The sequence below is a fragment of the Eublepharis macularius genome, chromosome 12 (genome assembly GCF_028583425.1).
Source record: "Eublepharis macularius isolate TG4126 chromosome 12, MPM_Emac_v1.0, whole genome shotgun sequence".
Lineage (NCBI taxonomy): Eukaryota > Metazoa > Chordata > Lepidosauria > Squamata > Eublepharidae > Eublepharis > Eublepharis macularius.
Window position 1 is genome coordinate 71,211,910 of NC_072801.1, and position 23,509 is coordinate 71,235,418.

Genomic DNA, 23,509 nt, shown 5'->3' on the forward strand with positions numbered 1-23,509 from the left:
CCGGGAAACGCCGCCCAAGCATCCCTCTGGCTGCAGGAAACGCGAATATGTGATTGCGATCAACCAAAACATTTTATTTCCCCCCGTCATTTACAATTTACTTTTCTCACAGAGACTCAAGGCGCTGCGAGTCAGTATACTCAATTTCAAAGACGTTTCAGTGAGCAGTGTAATAGGGTACGTAAATGCAAAGGTGCAAAGATTGAAAATCACCACAGAGTTGAAGAAATGCTGAAAAGGAGCTCTGAGCTACGAAGAAAGGCATTGATAATGATAATAAAACAAAAACATCTTCCCCTTCCGCCGGCCCGTTTCCGTGTTCACCTGAACTCCCCCTCTGCTTTCGTTCACACGACACGCGGAGCAGCTCCGCGCTGCTTCGACGCTCCGCCCCACCTGGTCGTGCAGGTGCGTTCAGGCCGAACGATGCGCAATGAGAGCCCGTTGGGCATTCCTTTCCCTATTGGCGGAGCAGGGGAGTGACGCGTAGGAAACGCCCGGCCATTGGCCGGCGGTGCCGGCTAGGGGCGTGGCTAAGGCTGGAGGTTGCCGGTAACTTGTCCGGCTGAAGCCGGGCCGGCTCAGACCGGGAGAGAGAGGCGGGCGGCGCGGGAAAGGCGCGCAGGGAGGGCGGCCAGTCTCCCCTGGAGCAGCGGGCACGTGAGGAATAGGGGTTCCCTCTCGGGTCAGAGCCTCCTCCAACCCCCGGCTTCCCTGATCCCTTTTGGCTTTGCTGCTCAGCCTTTGCAACCCTGACTTCCCTCTGCCTCAGCTTCCCTTGGAGAGAAAGAACCCACCTCCTACCCCCTTCTCCCCCCCGCCCCGCGATATTTTACATTATATACGGAGGCGATCTCCGCGATCAGCTGCCGCTGTCCTCCCTAGCCCTGAAACTGCAACCTGATTTATTGGTTCCCTTTTCTTATTCTTGTTTCTCCTTTTAAATCTCCCCCAAACACTCGGCATCTGCAAACCCATGGCTTCCAGGTCGCCAAGGTAGCTCCCTTTTCTGATTTCTTCTTTCTACACCCCAACCCCAAATCCTGGAAGACCAAATATTGACACCCTTCTTTTCCTAACCCTTGCTTTTCCATCTTCTGTATCCTTTGGTTCCTCCTGTCTTCCTTTTGCACACAAGTATCACTTCCCAAAGCTTGCCTCCCACCCCTGTGTTGTTTGCTTTTTTTTTTCTTTGGCTTTTACCTGTTTTCCGTTTCATCAGGGTCATTTGGGGTCACCTAACCAAGATCCTGCATTTGTCCCTATCTACATACACTTGATCTCCATTGCAATATTCTCAAGAAGGATCCCCTTTGGAATATCCTCAGAAAGGGCTCCGTCTTCCAAACCTGCTCCTGATAGCTTTGGGCCCACTTCCTGGCAGAATCCCCCATCATTTCTCATCGCCCCCAATTCATTTTCTCCTTCCTAAGCACCCCTCTGCAAACCTGCAATAATGGACTTCTTTCTTAGCGGGGTGGCGGCTTGTGGGGCTTGCCTGTTCACCAACCCTCTGGAGGTGGTAAAGACCCGCATGCAGCTGCAAGGTGAACTCCGTGCTCCTGGCACCTACACCCGCCATTACCGCAACGTCTTCCACGCCTTCTACACCATCGGACGGGTGGACGGCCTAGCGGCGCTCCAGAGGGGCCTGCTGCCCGCCTTGTTGTACCAGTTTAGCATGAACGGCATCCGCCTGGGGTCTTACGGGATTGCAGAGTCGGCCGGCTACACTCGCACCTGTGACGGACACCTCAGCCCGCTGCGCAGCACATTGGCTGGGGCATTGGCTGGGGTGATGGGTGCCGTCACAAGCAGCCCAATCTACCTGGTGGGTCTTGAGAATGGGATGTGGAAGAGGGTAGGCTGTATCCTTGTGAGAGACGGGATTAGTAGCCTCCAAAATCCTGATTTCTGTATTTGGCTTCAATTTTGTAGCGTTTCTCGACTGCGCCACTCTTTTCCCCACATCTCCCAGATTCCAAAATATGCAGTCCATGCAAATGCATCTTGTTTCCACTTCAGTCCAATTTGCATGGTCTATGTGTTTTGGAATATGGGAGGTGCTAAAAGGAAGGCATTCATGGCACAGTGAAGCCAAATTAAAACGAAGCCTTCCCTGGCCATAATTTTCCCAAGTCTGGGTTGGCACAGGCTAGAGTCTTTTTTAAAAAATTGCTCACTAAATAATACTCAAACAGGAGAAGAGTTTCCTTGAAACTGGATCTCTTATTTCTTCTTGCTGATGTTTGCATTTACGGTAAACTTTCTTGAGAATCCTGACTCTTCCTTGTACGAGCAGCTTCCTATTTTTAAATATAGAACTTTTTATTTCTTTGGAAACTGTTTAGCTTAGATCACCCCGATCTAGAATTTCTCCTCCCCCAGAACTTTGTGATCTCTGAGATGGAACATTCTGATAGTGTTCCAATTCTAGTTGAACAACATTTTATCAATAAATGGGCTGACAGTGTTGTATTAACCCCCAAATCTGGTCCTGAAGGCGGTTGTTTCCCTTTGCCTAGCAGTGGGGCCAGCCCTGGAGCAAAAGAAACTGAAAAGATGCTGAACTGGTTCTTTGGGGGAGTGGTTGACACTCGCTAGCCAGATGCAACTCCCTCCCTTCCCCCCTCCCCTGTCTATAATCCAACATTTAAGCCTTTCAAGTGTATACCAGCCGGTGCATAACCACTTTTGTTTCCTTATTTTGCAATCAACACAATTGGTTACATCATTTTAATAGCGAAGGGTAATTCCATTGTTGATGGGCAGATCTGACGTCATGTGCAGTCTAAACAGATTATTAAACTGCCCTTTCCTTCTGCAATCAACACTGAACCAGGTCTTTGTAAGTCCTGCACTGTGATCTGTTGCACCGTGTTGTGTGTTGACTTCCTGTGAAATGAGTTCTTGTGGTCCATCCATTCCTGCATCCTTCCTCCATTGCTGGCTGATGGAAGATTCTACAGGGGAGGCCTTTTTATGGAACACTACTTCCATCGCCACTTGTTCCACATTTCCTCCGAGGTTTCAGGTGACCTTAAGGGAATGAGACTGTGTCTCCTGGTTGATACCACAATGGCTCTGAGGAGCACAGTCTTGCCTAGAGGTTTCTATAGAAATGAGATTTCTGCCTAATGGCTTTGATGGAATCTGTGATCCAAGAACGTAAAATCTATCCAATCTTCCCCCAAGGTCAAGACCCACATCCAGGCGCAGTCAGCTGCGGAGATTGCCGTAGGGCATCAGTACCAGCATGAGGTATGTTTAGTTTAGCTTAGTTTGTTTCACTTTTAGCCCGCTCTCCCTGCAAGCAGGCTCAGGGCGGGGTACAACAATAATAAAATGTAAACTATAGGATAATAAAGAGCATACAATAAAACAGTACAAATCTACAATGGCACAATCTACAATACCTAATTAAGCAGTAATTTCGGCCTCGTTCCGTTCCCTGTGCTCACCTGGGTACGCTAGCCCTGTAAGGATGGGTGGCCCAGAGCTGCATGCTTGTACCGAGGGGCCAGTTCTCCCAGGGAAGGAACATTCTGGCAACAGGTATTACCTTGACAACTCTCACAGTTGCCCAGCATCCAAAGCTTCTCTAGGGGGTCATCGTAAGAAGCAGCCCACAAGTCCTTCGGTGAAGTGTCCACAGAGGGAAACCAGAGGAGACAGAAGGCTGCTGCTATTCTCCCCATCGCCTCCCAGGGCAATTGCAAGAAAAGCTCCGTACATACTTCATGGAGCCTCTTGCAAAGAGAGCCAGTTAGTGGAAGAGGTCTGCAGAATCCAGTCCATAGTTTCCATTGCAGACCTTGGGCATGGCAAATGGCCCACCTGTCAAGGTGATACAGCTAAAGGGTACTGCGTAATTTGGAAATCAAGACAGCGCTGTGTGCAAATAACGGGTAGTGATGTTATTAACGCTCTTCCCCACTGCCTTGGATCCTAGGGGATGGTCCACGCTTTGGTGATGATCCACAGAGAGCACGGCATGGCGGGACTTTGGCGGGGGGCTATCTCAGCCGTTCCCCGAGTCATGGTGGGATCCGCTACGCAGCTGACGACTTTCACCTCTTCCAAGGAGTTCATTGGCAACCTTGGGGTAAAGCAGATGAATGTTTGCCGAGATGGCTGAGGTTTTTTTGCAGTAGGGTGGTGGCAGTGAACCATCGCTATTGCCATTCCATTTTGAATCATATGGTGGGTAGTGTGCACATGGTCTACCTCTGCCGTCAGGTGTGATCTCTCGTTTCCATTTTGGTCCATGAGAGAGGCTCTCCGATGTTTGAGTGAGGCTAGAGTACCCATAATTTATGTTGCCTCCAACTGCCGCAAATAAAAGCTGTGAAATTCATAAGTGAGAAGAGGGAATTTGATGAAAAGCATGTTTTAGATAAGAATGGATCAGTGTTTCTGAACTAGCAGCTTATCTGATTACATCCCCCCCCAAATTTTGTGAATTCATTGCCTCCCCCCTTAAATGACTTTCTAACTTAGTCGACCCACCACCACTTCTAGATAATCGGCTACTGGAAAATGAGGATGGGGTTCTGAAGGTACTCTCTTGGGATCGCTTGCTGGATTTAGCGGTTGTAGTTAGACTAAGGGAATTCCAGGTGATAAATTATGTTGCAGCTCCCCCTTTCCCCTCCCACCTCCTTTCAAGTCCAAAGAATGCTTGTGGAGATCTGTTCATACAATTTTGGGTTTTGTTTGCATACAGGAGATCAGTCCCATTCAACCTTTCCTATTGCTCAGTTCTGAACTCACGGGTGTAGACCCACACCAACCACCCAGTGTAATTCTGTGCAGAGACTCCTGTTGCCTGTGCGAGGATGTGGGCACCTGCTCCTTCACTCTCACTCACTCTGCCTCCTTCTCACACCACCAGATCTTTCCTAAAAACAGCTGGCTGGTGGCCTTGTCTGCTGGGATGACGAGCAGCTTCACCATCGCCATCGCCATGACCCCCTTTGATGTGGCTAGCACCCGACTCTACAACCAACCTGTGAGCCCCGAGGGTCAGGTGAGCATAGAGGGCTGGGAAGGTTAGGGCTGTGGCAGTGTCTGGCTTGGGTGGACACAGAAGGGAGGGAGATATGAAGCCTCTCTCCTCCGCTGAGAGACAGTGAACTGTAGTGGTTAGAGTGCCGGATTCAAATCTTCACTTGGCCATGAAGCTCGCCAGGTGACACTGGGGGAGTCATTATCTTTCATCCTGACCTGCCTTACTGGGTTGTTGTGAAGTCAAAATTGGAGAGTGGAGAAAGGGTAGGTAGATAGAACTGGACCAGTCTCTGCATCCCCTCCCAATTCTCCAGGTCTTGCTTCATCTCTGGTAATGCTGTAGCAAAGCAAAAAAACGGCAAGTTTGACGTCTTTTACCTAGAAACGAAAAACTGGGACCTCTTGTGTTAACATGCATTTCATGTTTAAAATTATAAGTAACAAACGGATGACAATCTTGTATTTTTTCCCCCTGTTGAAACAAAATCTTAAAGCCACAATTTGGCCAACAATTCTCACGTACACCTATAGAAAATTAAGATCCACCCTTCCCACAATAGGGGCCAGAGAGGGAGCTGAAAACTTAATTTTGAGATGGTTTTGCCTATACATTCTGAAGTGGAGAACTTTTTATTTTTATATTTCAATTTATATACCACCCATCCCCAGGGGCTCTGGGCGGTGAAGTGGAGAACTTCTGCTCTGTACATTTTCTCCTCTTCTCCTCCCTGTTCATTCCCACCCCAAATTTTTCCTTTAATACCGTGCAGGCTCCCATCCTGTCGATTTGCTTGCGGTCACGGTTTCTTCTGAATTTGCCCCCACGTCCCCAAGTTTTACCCAATGTTAAATTGCCCTGAAACTGAAGTTTAATCCTGATCAGGAATACACGTGAAGCTGTTTTATACTGAATCACTCCATCAAAGTCAGTACGGTCTAATCACACTGTCAGCGGGTCACCAGGGTCTAAAGCAGAATTCTTTCTCACCACCTACTACACAGTCCCCTTTTTAACGGGCAACGCCGGAGATTGAACCTGGCATCTTCTGCGTGCAAAGCAGAGGCTTTTCCACTGAGGCAAAGCCCCTGCCCCCAAGGATACCTTCACAAGTGAACACCTTCACAAGTGAACAATCCCCATTTTGGGCAAATGGGCACCATGATACCCACTGATGTGTTTCCTGGCACCTACTTTATATATTTTACCTCATCTATCTTCTCAATAAACACCCAAAGTGGCTTACATCATTCCCCTCTCCTCCATTTTTTTTCCTCACAACAAATCCTGTGAAGTACGTTAGACTGAGAGTTTGTAACTGGCCCAAGGTCACCTCACAAGCTTCCATGGCAGAGTACGGAATTGAACTCGGCTTGCCCAGATTCTAATCTGTCACTCTAGCCGTTATACTACACTGGCTCTAATTTATAATAACAATAACAACACTTGATTTATATACCATCCTTCAGGACAACTTAACGCCCACTCAGAGTGGTTTACAAAGTATGTCTTATTATCATCCTCACGACAATCACCTTGTGAGGTGGGTGGGGCTGAGAGAGCTCTGAGAGAGCTGTGACTGACCCAGCTGGCTTCAAGTGGAGGAGTGGGGAATCAAACCTGGCTCTCCAGATTAGAGTCCTGTCACTCAACCACTACACCAAATTTGCTTCTTCTCCATCACAAAAAGCCACTTCAGCTTTTCCTTCACCTAACTGGAGAAGACTTCAGGCCTCAGTAGACTCTGGGAAATATTCATTGGAAAACAAACAGTTGCCTCCATCGGAGGAGTTTTTTTCCCTCAGGATCTTTTCACTCTTATCATTGGCTCCTATGGCAGACATTTTGTGGGGGTCATCTGCTACCATTTCTCAACATTCCAGAAGTGCCTAAATGTCTGAAAGGTTCAGGGTCCCTGGCTTAAAACCATGGATGAGAAGAAGAGAGGTCACTGCCACTAAATTAATATATATATATGTATTTAAATGCCTCTGCCTCTCCTTCTGCTGCAGGGTTTGATGTATAAGGGTCTTCTTGATTGCCTTGCCAAAATAATCCGCACAGAGGGTCTCCTTGGCATCTACAAGGGACTCGGAGCCTCCTACTTCCGCATCGGGCCACACACCATCCTCAGCTTGCTCTTCTGGGACCAACTGCGCGAGACTTATGCCCGCTGGACGCAGCAGCGGTGATACCAATTGTCGCTGGAAGTGTCAAGAGACCAACACGATTTCCCTGGCTCCTCTCTGACCGGGAGGTGCTCACATTGGCAAAGCGGGTCCTTCCCTTTCCTCTCTGCTGCTATGTACTGGCCCGGGACTGCAATGAAGCTGCCCGTGATGTCTTTCGTTGCATAGAGAAGGCGAGCAATCATCTATTCCTCACACTGCATCCCACGATATGGCAGTTGGTTATTTCATGACGTCTCTCCTCTTGGCCTCCTCTCTCGCAGTGCTACTCAGGAGAAGATCTTTTGCCCCCCATGCTGACCCCAAAGACCAAAACTACAATTGCAATGTGTTGTGAGCCGAACAGACTTAGTGTGTGACTAAGCCGTGCCCTCGCTCTCCTTTAACTCTACTTGGGAGTCCCCTTTGGCTAGGTCAGGCCTGGTCAACTTGTAACCTTCTGAGCTGAATTAATCCAACTAGACATTTGTTGTGGGCTGTTTCTGTCACTCCAGGCTTGGCTGAACTCTTAAGGGCTACTGGATTGGATTTGGTTTGATGGCTCACCTGTTGAGAAGGCTTGCCCCAGGCATGGTCTCTCTGCTCCGCCAGTGCTTCAACAGCAACAAAGTTGTCCTGTTGGCAATTGAGAGCTCCTCTCTGGTAGACCTCAGTTGAACATCAAGAATCCCACCTCCAGGGTGGTGCTAGAGTATTAATACTGTTCCCACCTGCTGCACTGCCTTGGTGTATCGTCTACCAGCAACCCAGAAGTAGCTAAGATGGTCCCTGCTCTTTCAAGAAGAGGCAGGCAGGTTTGTGCTCTAAGAAAGTCACTACATTCCCCCCCAACTCTCACACTGTATATCATTCCTCCTGAGCGACCTGTTAGGGCTGGAGAACTGCAAACAGTATAATTGAACTCAAAATGCAACACTAGTCTTTTATTAGGACCAACGACAATATCAGACAGTAATGAGCATGTTTCCAGATTGCACAGAACTCTTCTTCAAACTGGATTTTTTAAAAAATCAGAAAAGAGAGAAAAAAGATTTCAGGCCATGAGGGAAAAGCCTCCTGGCAAGGGCGGTCTTAACCACTGGATAACAGGGCTAACTACACCTAGCTGAGAGAGACCTCCCATCACCCACAGCTCCATTTCCCCCCAGGAAGGGAGAAGATCAGTCTCCTGCCACTGCATGCCTGCCCTACATGGGACTCAGGCAGCAGACTTGCAGTGGTGATTCTGGCCATCTTGGATGAGGCAAGGGCCACTCTTGCTTGGCCTTGGTGTGTGTGGGGGGGGGGAGGAGAGAGGTAGTATCCTAACAGTCGCCCAGGGCCCCAGAATCACTAAGACCACCACTACCTACTGGGCTGTACTCATGGTCTGAAATATTCCCCCCCCCCCCGGGTATTTTTTTAAAATTCATTTTTAATTGAAAGTTCTGCTGAAGAAGCATTCTGGGGAACTGGAATGCTCGTTTGCTACTTGGTTAATTTTTCAGTTGGTCCTTGAAGACTATGGAGCACTTGTGGAGCCTGAGAACTTCTTTTCCTCCCCAGGCAGCAGCACAACTACTTGCAATCCCTAGTTTCAGGTAGTAGAAAAGCTTTGCTCTGAAGAAGTGAGCTGTGGCTCACGAAAGCTCATACCCTCCCACTAATTGTGTTAGTCTCATAGGTGCTACTGGACTCTTGTTCTTTTCCACTGCCGCAGGCAGGCTAACACGACTACTCATCTTGATCTAGTTTCAGGTAGGTAGCCATGTTAATCTGCAGCAGAAGAGCAAGATCCAGATCTAACAGCACCGTAACGACCAACTCGATTTCCAACATAGGAGCTTTAAAGAGTCAAAGCTGATGAGGGGAAAACTTTGGAAATTGAATTGGTCTTTAAAGTGCTGCTGTGCCTGGATCTCGCAATTCGTACAATCGGCTAAATGGCTACCGTCTTTTCCAAGGATGCTTTCTGCTGCTGTCCTGCCCTGGCATGTTTAAGCCAGGGGGTGGGTGGGGTACTCCTAATTTAATATGGTCTGCAAAGATCTTCCTTGGGGTGGGAAATCTGCAGAGATGGGAAGTGGGGCTTGGTCCCATAGCCCTGGTCAGAGGCATCTACTCCCCCCCCCCAATTATCTTTCCTGCTTACCAAACCTGAGGAAAAATGAGTATGTGAATCAATTTTACTTTATGAACATCGACTGGGTGCTCCTAGTGAAATACATCGTTTTCATACGGGCCTGTGGCTTATGTTCTAAGAGGCTGAGGCAGCCCCTGCTGGTTGAAATAAATCGAAACATTGGTAAGAAGACTGTTTATTGGACAGCACAATCAGGAGGGACTGGTCCACTTATTACAGAAGCGATGGTATGTTGGGGAGTGAGGTGGAAACACTTGGTGGGGGAGCAGAGGAACCACGAGGGAGGTGGTCAAGCTGAAATTCTACAGCTTGAAACTCGGCAATTTTGCCTTTACAAGGGGAAACCTGAAACCTCCTTTGGGAGATGGGGCGGCTTGAAACTGTTTTCTGAAATGGGACAAAGCTCTGGGGGGCTGATTCTTCTTCCCTCTAGAGAAAGGGGAAGGCTACAGCATCAAGGAGACCCCAGGCAGGCAGCCGTCCCAAGAGTCCTGGTGGATACCCTTGCGTAGATGGTGGAGATGTGGCTGGATGTCAGGTTCTAGGGCTGGTCTAACCAAAGATGCCGGGGTCAAGAAGCCGCAGGCTGCGTACAAAGGTGTGGAAGTGGTCCACCGTCCATGGAGGCAGGGAAGGAGCTGGAATCTCTGTTCCTCGGGCTGCGCTACTGCTTAGGGGGCTGGCAGAAGAGAGAAGGCTGGTATCACTGAGAAGTTCTCTTGACTTCCATCACCTCTGCTCCTTTACCCTCTACTGTAGAAGCCCCTGCCCCACCTCCATTTCCACACAATGTCTCAAGAAGCAAGAGTTCCCCTCCAACTTGCTGGGCTAAACTGTTGTTTAGCTCTTCCCCTCCCAGAATTCTCTTCTTCCTGGAACACACAACAGTACCAGTGCAGCCAGGCAGAGAACAGGAAGCAAGTGCGCTGGCCCCACCCATCCTGTGCCCAATCCCACAGACGGGCTGCCTTCCTTGTGGTTCCTTCTCACAAAGAGGATAGGCTGGGTATCAAGCCCCATTCATCCATGGGGATTAAAAGGGCAGCAGTTAAAATGGGATGCAGAAAACTCATTTTGATTATCATGAAGCTACCAAATTGCAAAAAGTCTTTTTTTTTTTTAAAAAAAAGATGACACTAGAAAATGTAGCAGTAGGAAGGGCAACGATTGGTAATCAGAAACACAAGTCTTGACGGGTGTTGAAAAGATGACTGGTTCAGCGCCCATTGGAGGGTTAATGGAAGGGCATTCCACAAGCAGGGTGCCACGACAGAGAAGGCCCTGTCCTTAGCACTTCTGAAAAAGGACAGCCTTAAAAGGGGAGGTCTTGTGACAAATGTAGCTCTTGGTTACCAGCATTCTCTACTTTTAATCTTTCTTTACCTGACTCCATCACATGCATTATTTTGAGTTGTCAACAGCCTTGAATGAAGGTCCAGAAAGATGGTACAGGAATATCACAAATATAATTAAAGGGCTGCCTGAATGGGCGTAACTACTGGCACCTTTGCCAGTAAGGTTGGCAGAGCATGCTTGGGGCAACGCATCCCTCTGTTCCAAGGCATACTCACTGAATAAAGGTGGGGTCATTGAAGGTAAGAAGCAGGTCTGTTCCATACTGGGGCAGGCGAAGCAGCGCAAGATGCAGTCTCACCTCATTTTTGGCCTGCAAGCAAACAGATGGTTGGGAAATCGTCAAAGCTGCCAGGAACCACCATTTCACACCTACCGGGGAAACCCTCACCTGTCTAGAAAACACGAGGGACCTCTTCATTTTTCAAGATAGACCAAAGAGAAGGGAAGGCACCACAGTGCAAAAAGAGCCTCCCTCTACCTCAAAGGGTAAAAACACACAGATGTCAAATATGAAACAAACTGAAGACTCTGAGGCAGGTGTTTAAGTAGAAGCTGTGTGAAATACCCGTATGCTCGACATGGAAAAAGAATGCATTAAAACCCAGGAAAGTAGAAAAGGCCGTGTGTGTTCATGCTAAACCTGCACCCAAATTAAATTAGGTTTGGTTGTTGTGGGTTTTCCGGGCTGTATTGCCGTGGTCTTGGCATTGTAGTTCCTGACGTTTCACCAGCAGCTGTGGCTGGCATCTTCAGAGGTGTAGCACCAAAAGACCGAGATCTCTCAGTGTCACAGTGTCTTTTGGTGCTACACCTCTGAAGATGCCAGCCACAGCTGCTGGCGAAACGTCAGGAACTACAATGCCAAGACCACGGCAATACAGCCCGGAAAACCCACAACAACCATCGTTCTCCGGCCGTGAAAGCCTTCGACAATACGACGTATTGGGTTTGATGTGAAGGGAAAACAGCTGCTAGGCCTGTCCCTTCTGGGAGATGAGGTGAAAATGTAGGGGTTGAGGTCCTCCCATTAATTTAAGGTGTCTGATGCTGCTGGGAGGGGCAGGAGGGGGGATGACAGGAGAGGACTAAATATGGAAGTTGTGAGTACTCATCAAGAATTTTGAGACAGGAGCACACCCTCACGTTGTTGGATGTTGTGTCCTCATAATCATTCAGCTCTGGATTTACCTCTATGGACAACACAGTCCAGGGGGCAAACGATTCCAATAGTGCAATGAAAATACCATTTTTAATCCATTTATTTATTTCCTTTATTTATAACTCCGCTTTCCTCCCCAGCTGGGACTCAAAGCAGTTCTCCTTTCCTTCATTTATCCTCACAACAACCCTATGAGGTAGGTTATAATAATAATAACATTCAATTTATATACCGCCCTTCAGGACAACTTAATGCCCACTCAGAACGGTTTACAAAGTATGTCACTATTATCCCCACAACAAAACACCCTGTGAGGTGGGTGGGGCTGAGAGAGCTGTGACTGAGCCAAGGTCACCCAGCTGGCTTCAAGTGGAGGAGTGGGGAATCAAACCCGGCTCTCCAGATTAGAGTCCCGCGCTCTTAACCACTACACCAAACTGGCTGGGAGGGAGTGACTGGCCCAAGGTCACCAAGCAAGCTTCCATTGCAGAGTGGACATTTGAACCTGGAGTCTCCCAGATCCTAGCTGAACGCTCTAACCACTACTCCAGACTGGCTTTCCCCTCACATAGCCAAGGTTGTATAGATTCAGCAATGGATTTCAAACCACCGTCCCAGTAACCCTGATACTTACTTCTTCGTTGAATTTAGCCACCTGCTGGCAAGCGGTGAGGTGCCAGGCACTTCGGCAGCCTTCCAGAGCCAGGAGATGGGGTGCCAGTGCCTCTTGGCTCAAAACCTCAGCACCGCCAGAAGTGCCAACCACATCGTCAAAGTGGTATCTACAAAGGGGCAAGGGGGGGGGAAGCATCCATCAATCACAGAAAACCCCCTAAAGGCTACTGTGCAAATAACGTGCATGTTTGTTTCAATCTTGTCTTTATTTCTGTATTGTCTGATTTACTGTGAATAATTTTTTTAAAAACTAAAAACCCAAAGGTTAGAGTCTGGTCATGGGAAAATGAGGAAATGATTCAAAGAGGTTTTTTTTATGGAGATGCACAAAATTTCCCAAATATTCCATTGGGAAAACTGGAAAGGAAAAAAAAGCTCCACGGAAAACCCCTGCCACACATTTTCCAAGCTGTTTTCAAATCCTCACATCTCTACGCCTGGTTATATTCTCCGCTCGGAGGCAATGCTGTTCGTAATTAGCCCTTCACGGATCAATCTATGCGAAGCACTTTACGGGCTAGCTACAGTGATGCTCTAGAAAACACTAGCAAAAATATAGAATCTGGGCGTCAAACTCCGGATCTGGTAGCTGCAATGCATGTGCTCTGCCACTGAGCCACCTCCCCTGGCTACTATTATAGCAACAGAACCTTTGCTGCAGTGTCACACGGTATCCCGAGGGATCCAACCAAACACTCTCATTGTCCAGCCGCCCGTTTCCTGCAGTGCTCAACAAGATACCTCTGAGAATCTCACCAAATAAGGCACACAGGCCTCAAACCACCACTACCACCCCATACATGAAGCTGCCCTACGCTAAATCCAACCCTTGGGTCCATCATGAGCGATACTGGCTACTCAAACTGGCCGTGGCTTTCCAAGGTCTCGGGCCAAGGGTTTTCCCCTCACCTACAACCTGATTCTTTTAACTGGGGATGCCGGGGATTGAACCTGGGACCTTCTGTATGCCATTAGAACATAAGAAGGGCCCTGCTGGATCAGCTCAGCGGTCCACCTTGTCCAATATCCAGTCTCGCACAGTAGCCAACGTGCAGCTCTGGTGGGCCAACGACAGGGCACAGAGGTCAAGGCTTTCTCCCAGATGTTGCCTCCTGGCAGTGGCATTCAGTGGTTTCCTCCCGTTTCTGAATGTGGAGGTTCCTTTTAGTCGCCATGGCTAGACCTCTCCTTTAAGGATCTGTCTACGTCCCTTTTAAAACTCCCTATGCCTGTTGCCATCTGTACATCTTCGGGCACCAAGTTCTACATCGGAATTGCTTCTTGGGTAAAGAAGCAGATGTTCTACCACTGAGCCATAGCCCTTCCCAATAACACCCACGTTTGCACACTTTGCTGGACAAATTCTCTTGTGTGTGTAAAACCGCCTGTAGGGAGACTGGACAGTACTGTCAAGTCATAGCTGGCTTACGGCGACCCCTGCTGGGGTTTTCAAGGCAAGAGACTAACAGAGGTGGTTTGGCATTGTCTGCTTCTACAGACAGTGGTGGTTTGAGGCCTTCGTGCCTCTTCACTGGTGGTCTCCTATTCAATTACTAACCAAGGCTTAGTTTCCAAGAACTATGAGATCGGGCTTGCCTGGGCTAGCCAGGTCAGGGAACCGGTAGGGATGTCCTGTCAATATCCAAAAGACAGCCCTGTTTCTATGTTCCAGCAAATCTGCCTTACAGAAGGGACACCTCTGAGAAAAGCAGAGATGCTGGGGATTGAACCCAGGTCCTCATACGTGCAAAGCATGCACTCTGCCACTGAGCTGCATCTCCTTCCCCGCCTTCCATTTGCTTCCACCACAAGATTTATATGTGGCCCTGACTCTTGCTGCAACCACAAGTCACTGGACACTGCGCTCTTGTCAGTCCAGGACAATCCACTGGCAAACGACTGCTATGCCACAATAGCACAGTGTCCAGAAATGTATGGCTGCAGTCCCTGCCACCGTTGAATGGGTGGGGAGTCACTTGAACAGCAGAAATGTTTGCAAATCAGATGCATCTGACCATACGAGCTCTAACTGATTAACGCTTTCCTTGAAACTCGAGCTCACTTTGTCAGAGGCGCATGACTTGCAAAGGCTTCAGCCACAATGAGTAAATTACTTCTTAAGGTGCTGCACTTGTGTCTGAAGAAGGGAGCTCTGACTCTTCAAAGCTTACACTCTGAAAATCTTATTGGTCTCTAAGGTGCCACTGGACTCAAATCCTACCGTTCATTCAAGGTGTCGCACGACTCTCTGTTCTTTCGACTGTAATGGAATGACACGGCTACTCCACTGACACTTGTCAGGCAATTCCTGGTTTTTGTCTTTCAGGGTCATGAATGAAAAAGAATGGAGATGCTGGGGATTGAACCCAGGACCTCATACATGCAAAGCATGCGCTCTACCACTGAGCTACATCCCCCTACTGATGGTGCTAGAGTCCCAGAAACTGTGCAGCAATGTGGCCACATACTCTGAAACAAAGTGAATGAATGGGTCAGACCGAAGGTCCATCTAGTTTAGTAGCCCACTTCCCACAATGGCAGAAAAGACAGCCCCCAACCCTGTGCTGCATCAGTGACATTCATGTTCACTTACAAAATACAGAGCAAATTACACTGGAAGTGCCTGCAAGGATGCCCAATGCCCAGTAAACATTCAAAAGACAGACAGCCTCATTTCTACACATCACCAAATCTGCCTTGCGGAACAAATACCCTCCAGCAAAAGTGGAGATGCCGGGGATCGAACCCAGGACCTCATACATGCGAAGCATGCGCTCTACCACTGAGCTACATCCCCATCTGCCAGCATACCTTCGCAGGCCTAGACTGTTGTCAAGGTGATCAGGAAAACTCACACCATGATTCCTAAGATACCTGTTTGATTTTTTGGAATGACATATGGACAGATATACCAGCTCAAACTAATTTGAACGCTTAAAGGGGCACCTGTAAACACAGGATTCAGATTCAGAATATTTTCAGCATAAAGGTTTAGCTTTCTAATGTGAGCTCACGATCAAGAAGCTTTTAAGCACACAAAGAGAGTATATTTCATTGCACAAGGGAACATCTTCAGGATTAGAGGGAAAAGCTTTCCAGTCCAGAGATTGTTTCCCTGGCAACTGGTTCAGCGCACCAGCCCTTTGCTTTTTTACCCATGCGGAATTACAATATCCAACCACACACCTGACCGAGGCTTCATCTGGCACCCCTGCCTGATATTCCAGCAGTTCTATAATGATGCTCTGATCTGTGCTGGGGTGTACAAAGACTTCCTGGTTGTCCGGAACCTGACGCAGCTCACTGCAAAGGAAAGCAAGGGCAGGAGAGAATCAGGCAGGCCGGGCAAGAAACCAAGGGGGGGGGGCGGCTTATGATGCAATTCAGAGGACCTTCCTAAGACGATGGAAAAAAGCAAAATGTGTGTGTGTATATACCGCCTCACACAAAACACACACGCACTAACGTTTCTAATTATGTTATTGATCAACAGGGCTGTCCTAAGTGGATAGGGTTGCCAGCTCTGAGTTGGGAAATTCCTGGAGATTTGGGGGTGGAGCTTGGTGAGGGGAGGGGCCTCAGCAGGGTAGAATGCTGCAGACTCCACCCTCAAAACCAGCCACTTTCTCCACAGGAACTGATCTCCGTCCTCTGGAGATCAGTTGTGATTCTGAGAGATCTCCCGGCCCCACCTGCAGTAGCTCCTTTTGTATTTTCCCACCTGGAGGCTGGCAAACTTAGACACCCTTCAAATTCTCCATGGGTGTAACTCTGTTTACTGACTGCACTGCGAACAATGTACAGAGTTTTAAAAGAATATTGCAACGATACAAAACAACTAGAAAAACCGTTCTTGCCTTATCCTTTTCCCATCTCAAGAAGGAAAAGGGCAAGAGACAGACTGATTTTTTTTTTAAATGAAAATTCAGAGAAAGCATTTGGGATTTTTTTTTTGCCCTGTGAGGCTGCCTTAAGGCAGACACCTGGTGGACTAGGAAGCCTTCCCAGGAAAGTGAGTCTATAGCTCAGTTCGCCCATCATTTGTTTTAATGATGGTTACTTTGTGAAGCCTGTCATTCAAATCCTGGTTTGCCTGCCCTCCCTGCCTCCCCTGCAAAAATCCCCAGCTGATATCCCAGCCCAGGGCTCCCCAACTTTGTTGAAACTGGGAGCACTTGGGGAATGAGAGGAAAAGGTGGTAGGATGCCACCACAAAATGGCTGCCATTGTGGGAGGCAGGCAGGGCCAATCACAAAATGGCTGCCATGTGGGGCAGTTACAAAAGGTTGGGAGGTCCAAAGACAAGCATTATTCTATGATGGTGACATTTTCCTATTGACACTCCTGGGGCCTTCAGAAGTACCGCCACCAGCTCCAGTGAAGTGGAGAAAAGCCAGCACTGGCTTGTTGCTTTGAAGAAGAAGCAAATGGGCATCAGGAAATGCATTGTGGGACACCATGGCACCCAGAGTTGGCATGTCGGGGATCAGTATCCTAGTTCTCTTGTGCACCATTCGTTCGCTTTCATTTTTACATTTAGTTTTATTGACGAGTGAAGTGTCTGTGAAAAGCCAGTTTGGTTTAGTGGTGAAAAGCAGCAAGACTCTAATCTGGAGAACCAGGTTTGATTCCCCACTCCTCCACTTGAAGCCAGCTGGGTGACCTTGGGTCAGTCACAGCTCTTCCAGAGCTCTCTCAACCCCACCCACCTCACAGGGTCATTGTTCTGGGGATAATAATAAACTAATAAACTTTGTAAACTACTCTGAGCTGGCTTTAAGTTATCCTGAAGGGTGGTATATAAATTGAATGTTATTATTTATGCTATTATTTCTGATGTTAGTTTCAGCCTGCTTTAATGGTAACTAATAAAATATATTTTCAAAAAAAATTATTCAAAAAAGATAAAGAAAATGCTGGTATGGGATGGCCCCTGCTTTGATGAACAGAGAAGGGAATGTAGAAAGTGAAGCAGCCAGCAACAGATATGGCCACAGGGGAGAAAAATATGGCCGGTTAACAAGCATAACAAAGCTGAACCCTTCAATTCAGAACTCCAAACCTGCCCTGATTTTTCAAATGTTGATTTGGCAACTTTAAGGAAGAGGGAGTCCTATTGAACAACCTCAGCTGAAGGTGCCATTTTCTCCAGTGGAATCCTAATTTTGACAGTCTGAAGATCAATTGCAATTCCAGGAGATCGCCAGGCCTCACCAGGAGGTTGGCAACCCAACATTCCAAGAGGCTGGCATACCTGACATCCAGGCTTCCAGGGGGAAGTGAGGCAGAAAAGGCCCCTCCAAAGAGCGGCTGCTGTTGCTGCTCCTGTCCAGCCACATTATCCATCACCCCGCCTGCAAGATAAAGAAAAAGAGAGGGTACGGGGGAAAGCGCCAAAACATGTTCAGATAGGAAAGAACCTTCAGGATATTGAGTTGGACCCAGCCAGCTTTTCCACTTATGTAAAAGAGAAGACAGGGTCCCCCTCTTTGTTCTAAAAAAAAAAATCTATCTTGAAGATCCGGGGACCTGCATGGATAAAAACCATGTGGTACAGGGGTTATAATAAAGAAATTGGACAAGATTTGGCAAAAAAACTGGTTAGATTGAATCTATGGGCTTCATTTCTTGACAGAAAAATGAAACACAACATCACAATGTTGAATGATGCATAGGAGCCTTCTAAATAATGGAAGGATAAAGCACTCTGTACAAGCTCAGAGGTACTATTTCTTTACAAAATTCCACAGCTAAGTCCTAGCATTAAGAGCAAGTTCTGGGGGAAAGATACAGTGCAAGCTGCTCCCCAACTGAATAGGGAGAGACTTCCAAGATCGGGAACCAGGGACCTAAGTAATCAATCGTTGCTACTAAAGTTTGAGTTGTCAAGGTACAAACAGACTCTCCTATTTCATAGTCTCTCTTCCAAACATTGCAGATTTTCAACATTCTGGTAGAGAAAGAATTTATATGAGTGAACATCTGATCGGGAGACAGATGGAAGTGGATAAAACTATAAGAAGTTACACTTTGTTCAGTATCCTAGTGACAAGCCAGATGCCACAAGAAGGCCCCATACAGGACAAGAAAACAATAGCCCCCCGTCCCTACTGCTTACCTGCCAGTAACTGTTATTCAGAGGTATATTACCCCTGAACATGGAGGCTCAGTTTAGCCACTAGCTGATCTCTCCTCCTCGAATTTGCCAAGCAGTCTTTTAAAACTATTAAGAGTATCTAGAATATTCCATGGTGTGTGAAGCAATTTCTGGGATAAGGGTTGGTATTAATACCTGGCTCGAAAAGGCCTTTATACGGACTCCTAATTTGCAAGGTTGAGTTGCCAACTCTGGGTTGGAGATTTGGGGGTTGGAGCCTAGGGAGGGCGGTGTTTCAAGAGAGGACGGACCTCAGAAGAGTTTGATGCCATAAAATCTACTGTTTTTTCCAGGGGAAGCTAATCTTTGTGTCTGGAGATCAGTTGAAATTCCGGGAGATCTCCAGGCCCCACCTGGAGATTGGGAAACCTAAGGGGAGAGGACTACCTGGTGCATCCGCTGGGAAGAAAAATGGTGAATACTTGAAGAAAAAAAGAAACCTCCGTTCATCATGTAAGAAAGAATTCGTGAAGCCCTGCAAGGAAAGCGACCACTAGTACAGAGGAGGTATGAAATCAACTGAACTTCCCCCACCGACTGGTATTCAGAGGCACACTGCCCCTGAACATGGAGGTTCTGTTGAGCCATCACGGTACACAGCCATTGATACGTAAAACCTCACCTGCGCTTCGACTATTGCCTCCCCTTTAAATGGTCCCCTGTGGAATACAATGAGCCCGCCGAGTTTGTACGGAAACTGGCCAATCAGAAACCATAGAGGTGAGTCGCTCCAGAATTCGATTATGACGTCTACGGAAGGTGGCGCGATTGGCAAGGGGCTGGACCAATCGCGAAGAGCGATGGAAGCAATGAAAAGGCAATGGAGCGACGAAGGAAAACATTTCTAAGTCCCGCCTACCAAAAGGTCGCCTAAAGGCTCTGTTGCAACGTTGCCAACCTCCAGGTGGGGCCTGGGGATCTCCAGGAGTTAATTGAAATCAGTTTCCCTGGGGGAAAGTGGCTGATTTTGAGGGTGGAATCTATGGCATTATACCCTGCTGATCTTCCTTCCGAATCCAACCCTGCCCTCTTAAGTTTCCTCTCCCCCATATCTCCACTCCTAACCTGGAGTTGGGAACCCTAGAACTCAGACACATCCCTTCATGCAAAGCTTTGTCTGTGGTAATCTGTTTGTTTATGATTTTAATATAAAAACGCATGATTGTAACATATCGTTGCCCACTTTAACCTGGAAAATTCTTGGAGATTTGGGTGCTGTGAAGAGGTGGCAGAATTTGGGGAGAGATTTCACCTAGAATCTATGGTATACCATAGAGTTTGACCTTTGATGCTGCCATTTTCTTCAGGGGAACTGAACTGATCTCTGTAATCTGGAGATCACTTACAATTCCAGGAGAACGCCAGGCGCCACCTGGAGGCTGGCAACCAACACCATCACCTCTCTTTTTAAAGAATTAACAATACCTGTTGTACTCCTCCCACACACACACAGTTTTAAGATTAAGCAGATCAACCACCTTTTATTCCTGCCTTTGAGTCACATCACCCAGGCATCCAGGTACAGCTTTTCTCATCAGCATCACCTAGCCAATTTTATAGAATTACATAGAGGGGTTTTATGTGCATGGAAATCGTGCTTTCTAAAATCTAAATGGAAAGCTTTCCAAATACTCAAGAAAATGTGAAAAGCTGATGAGCCATGAGGGGAAATCACTCTACACGTGGCCAGAAGCACTGTTACTACTTCCCAAGTTCCAGGGCTCAGCTCTGATTCTTTTTTAAAGTTCTTAGGCTGAGCCCGGCTCAAATATGTTTCAAGAGTGTCAGAAGACAGCAGTAAAGTATACTGTTCACCTTTGTTTTTTAAGGCTGTCATGTTTTTCCTTTTCCTGACAGCACTCCTGTACCTTTAGCAACTGCAGCAGAGAAATCTTTTCTTGGCCTTTATTACCTGCTGAACTTCTGCCTCTTGTGAAGCTGATGAAGGCAAAGAAGCCCCGCAAGAACCAGGCATTTCTGCTAACATTCTATTTATTTATATTATTTTACTTCATTTATACTCCCCCTTTCTCCCCAAAACAGCTCACATCATTATCTTCTCCATTTTATTCTCACAACAACCTTGTGAAGTAGGTTAGGCTGAGAATGTGTGATTGACCCAAGGTCCCTCAGCAAGCTTCTATGGCAGAGTGGGGATTTGAACCTGGGTGTCTCAGATCCTACTCTAACAACTAATGACTCAAAAGGGGTGGGGGAAATAGAAATGCCACAGGAAGAGAAACATACATTCTTTTCTGGCAAAGGGCTTGTCTAGCTCCTGGCATCTCAAAAGTCAATTATGCTGAAAAATAAGGGAAAACCTAATAGTGCAAGATCTCAGCCAACCTAAATGCTGATGGAGTGATTGGAAACAGGTGAGGGCTCTTGGGGAGGAAGCCAGCAATTTATAAATAAGATCCATTTGCCATCCTCTGGAAGTGAGATGCTGCTTATTTTTATGAACAGCAGAACTTAATGTAACTGGTTTTTGAGGAGGAATTTATTGCTATGTATTCTCTCTGCTTTGTAGGGTAAGTGGATTTTGTTCTTCTAAATCTACAACATCCTGGGTTGTGGAAATGAATGTTAAGGGTTGGCTGCTTTGAAAGTTTTGTGCTGTGAGTTTGTGGGCTGCATATTTTAAAATATATGTCGAGGACTACTAAAGAGGATTTTTAAAATTGTAGTTAGATGAACTCCCCTAAAGTCTCTACCCACCTGTTAATTGACAAGCCTTGAATTTTTTAAGCTAAGGGAATGATGGTTTAGGGGCAGCTTGTTCATGCAACCTTGTTTATTGGAAGACATCTGCATTTTTTTCACATTTCCAATTAAGCCCTCATGTCTGCTGATTAGAACTGTCAAATACTTCTGTGAAGGACAACTCAGACAGCATTGAACAGTCTGAAGATTTTGAGTTTTTCAAAATTCTCTATTAAATTCAGTTTGGAGGAGGGAGAAAAAACAAAAGGTGTATTAACCCCTGGGTTACCAACTCTGGGTTGGGAAGCTCTTGAAGTTTTTTTGGGGGGGGGAATCTGGGAGGGGTTGGGGAGTGGAGAGAGCTCAGTAGACATAGGCTGAATCCACACTTCCCTACCTTCCGCTTTTCATGTGCATTAATCGCGCTGGATTCTATCCCGCAATGTCCCAGTCTGTGTTCACATCCCTTCTCTTACTGCCGCTGCCTCGCGCTATCCTTCGTCCACATCTCTGGTAGAATCGCGCAATACGGGGGCGGGTTTAGATCTGACGTCGCCAATGATGACATCACGTTCATTTTTTTTTCATTTTTTCATCAGATTTCCGCTATAGCATTTTTTTGCTAAATTGCTATGGCGAGGCTACACCCCTATGATGCCTGTGATTGGTTAATGTTATTCTATGCCTTCTTCTTTGAAATCTATTGGACCATTATTCTGGCAGGCTAATTTGAACTGATATTTAAGGTGGGGGGGTGATCCAAAGTCTCCAAATGGGCAGACTAATTATTTGACGCTTGAATGTAATGTTAGAATGACGGATTTCTGCTATAACGGTAATTTCAACAGTTTTAAAAAAGTAATTTTAACAGCCACCAATATTTCCGACTGTTTGGCATCCTAAAAATGGCACGGAAATGAAAATGACGCCACCCCTTGATGTCTCCGCGGGCATTTTGGAGCACCCCGATTAAGATTCATGGCAGGGAATGTGCAACAATGCTGGGAAAGTCCCCTTTAAAAAAAGGGGGGGGAAAGGGCAGGCAGGCAGGCATGCTGTGGAGAGAGTGGAAAAGCTTAATGATTGCATGGCAAAGAGGGATGGTGTTCCGGAAAGGCTACAAACACAGAAGTGGGGTGGTTTGAAGGGGGCGGTCTCCTTCTGAAACGCTTCTATTTGTCCACGTCAATGTGAGAACTGCGCAAGAGAAGTGTTTGAACACCTAACAAATTTGTCTGAAGTGCAACGCGAAAGACGCGAGAGAATGGTGGGATTGAGGTAAGAGTATGTGAACAGCCGTCTGAGAAGTGAATAATGGGTGGGGGAAAGCGGAAGACTTGAGACGTGTGGATTTGGCCCTAGTCTACTTTCTAAAACCGTAATTTTCAGCAGGGCTTTTGATCTCTATTGTCTGGAGTGTGGTTGTTGCGCCAAGGTATCTCCAGGCATCACCGGGAGGTTGGCAACCCTACCCTGGGTTGATTTTGCTAACAATACTCTTTTGAGGGGGCATGGTATAGCCCAATCTTGTCAGACCTCAGGAGCTGAACAGGGTCAGTACTTGGATGGGCGACCTCCAAGGAAGACTGCAGAGGAAAGCTCTGGCAAACTATCTCTGATTTTCACTTGCCTTGACAGTCCCTTGCTGGGGTTGCCAGCAATTCCAACTTGGTGGCACCTCGTCGCACTTTAAGATCCTCTCTCTACAGGACCTGCGTGCTTTTATTCTGGGGTCATACTAGAAGAGGTTCTGCCGAGACCTAAATTATCACCTTTACAACAAGGTTTTGTGCGGCAGAATTGTCTCCCGTCTCCTGCCACGGTGTGTGTTGAATGAAAACTCACTTAACTTCTGTCTTGGGCTTCCTTTGCAGCTTGGCCCTGCTGTGTATGCTCCTGCCCCAGGAAGTGGCATCACTACCATTCCCTACAGGTGAGTATCAGACATTTCCTGTGGATGTGATTCGGAAGGGGCAAAGAAATGGATGGGTGCCCATTCTGCAGAAGTTAGAACTGGCTTTAACTCTTCAGTAAGGTTGTTTGGTGTAGTGGTTAAGAGCGCAGGACTCTAATCTGGAGAACCAGGTTTGATTCCCCACTCCACTTGAAGCCAGCTGGGTGACCTTGGGCTAGTCACAGC

General features: G+C 47.3%; 2 protein-coding genes and 2 non-coding genes across 4 annotated transcripts; 1 reads left to right on the top strand and 3 right to left on the bottom strand.

Moving 5' to 3' along the window:
- The first annotated feature begins 765 nt into the window (after positions 1–765).
- SLC25A35 (solute carrier family 25 member 35) lies at positions 766–9,373 on the top strand. The gene is made up of 5 exons (XM_054994825.1): positions 766–1,831; positions 3,196–3,261; positions 3,953–4,105; positions 4,895–5,029; positions 7,021–9,373. The coding sequence occupies exons 1-5, from the start codon at positions 1,457–1,459 to the stop codon at positions 7,198–7,200; spliced, it is 909 nt and encodes a 302-aa protein (XP_054850800.1). The 5' UTR covers positions 766–1,456; the 3' UTR covers positions 7,201–9,373.
- A 105-nt stretch (positions 9,374–9,478) lies between these two features.
- On the bottom strand, positions 9,479–19,372 carry RANGRF (RAN guanine nucleotide release factor). Its single transcript, XM_054994664.1, has 6 exons — positions 19,289–19,372; positions 17,764–17,863; positions 15,696–15,812; positions 12,469–12,616; positions 10,891–10,985; positions 9,479–9,998 (listed from the first exon to the last, which is right to left on the bottom strand). Exons 2-6 carry the CDS (start codon positions 17,853–17,855, stop codon positions 9,872–9,874), a joined length of 579 nt encoding a protein of 192 aa, XP_054850639.1. The 5' UTR covers positions 17,856–17,863; positions 19,289–19,372; the 3' UTR covers positions 9,479–9,871.
- Positions 14,855–14,926, bottom strand: TRNAA-UGC (transfer RNA alanine (anticodon UGC)). The gene has a single exon. It is a non-coding gene; the product is annotated as a tRNA-Ala (tRNA).
- On the bottom strand, positions 15,235–15,306 carry TRNAA-CGC (transfer RNA alanine (anticodon CGC)). The gene has a single exon. It is a non-coding gene; the product is annotated as a tRNA-Ala (tRNA).
- Positions 19,373–23,509: the final 4,137 nt, after the last annotated feature.

What these genes read in the sequence shown, in the direction of transcription:
- RANGRF (XM_054994664.1), bottom strand. Translation starts at nt 17,855, where the DNA reads ATGGATAATGTGGCTGGACAGGAGCAGCAACAGCAGCCGCTCTTTGGA. An exon ending in CCTGGAAGCCTGGATGTCAG is followed by an intron (nt 15,813 to 17,763) that starts GTATGCCAGCCT and finishes TTTCCTTTGCAG; the next exon opens with TGAGCTGCGTCAGGTTCCGG. An exon ending in TGGCTAAATTCAACGAAGAA is followed by an intron (nt 10,986 to 12,468) that starts GTAAGTATCAGG and finishes GTTTGCTTGCAG; the next exon opens with GCCAAAAATGAGGTGAGACT.
- SLC25A35 (XM_054994825.1), top strand. Translation starts at nt 1,457, where the DNA reads ATGGACTTCTTTCTTAGCGGGGTGGCGGCTTGTGGGGCTTGCCTGTTC. An exon ending in CAAGCAGCCCAATCTACCTG is followed by an intron (nt 1,832 to 3,195) that starts GTGGGTCTTGAG and finishes TCTTCCCCCAAG; the next exon opens with GTCAAGACCCACATCCAGGC. An exon ending in CTGTGAGCCCCGAGGGTCAG is followed by an intron (nt 5,030 to 7,020) that starts GTGAGCATAGAG and finishes CTTCTGCTGCAG; the next exon opens with GGTTTGATGTATAAGGGTCT.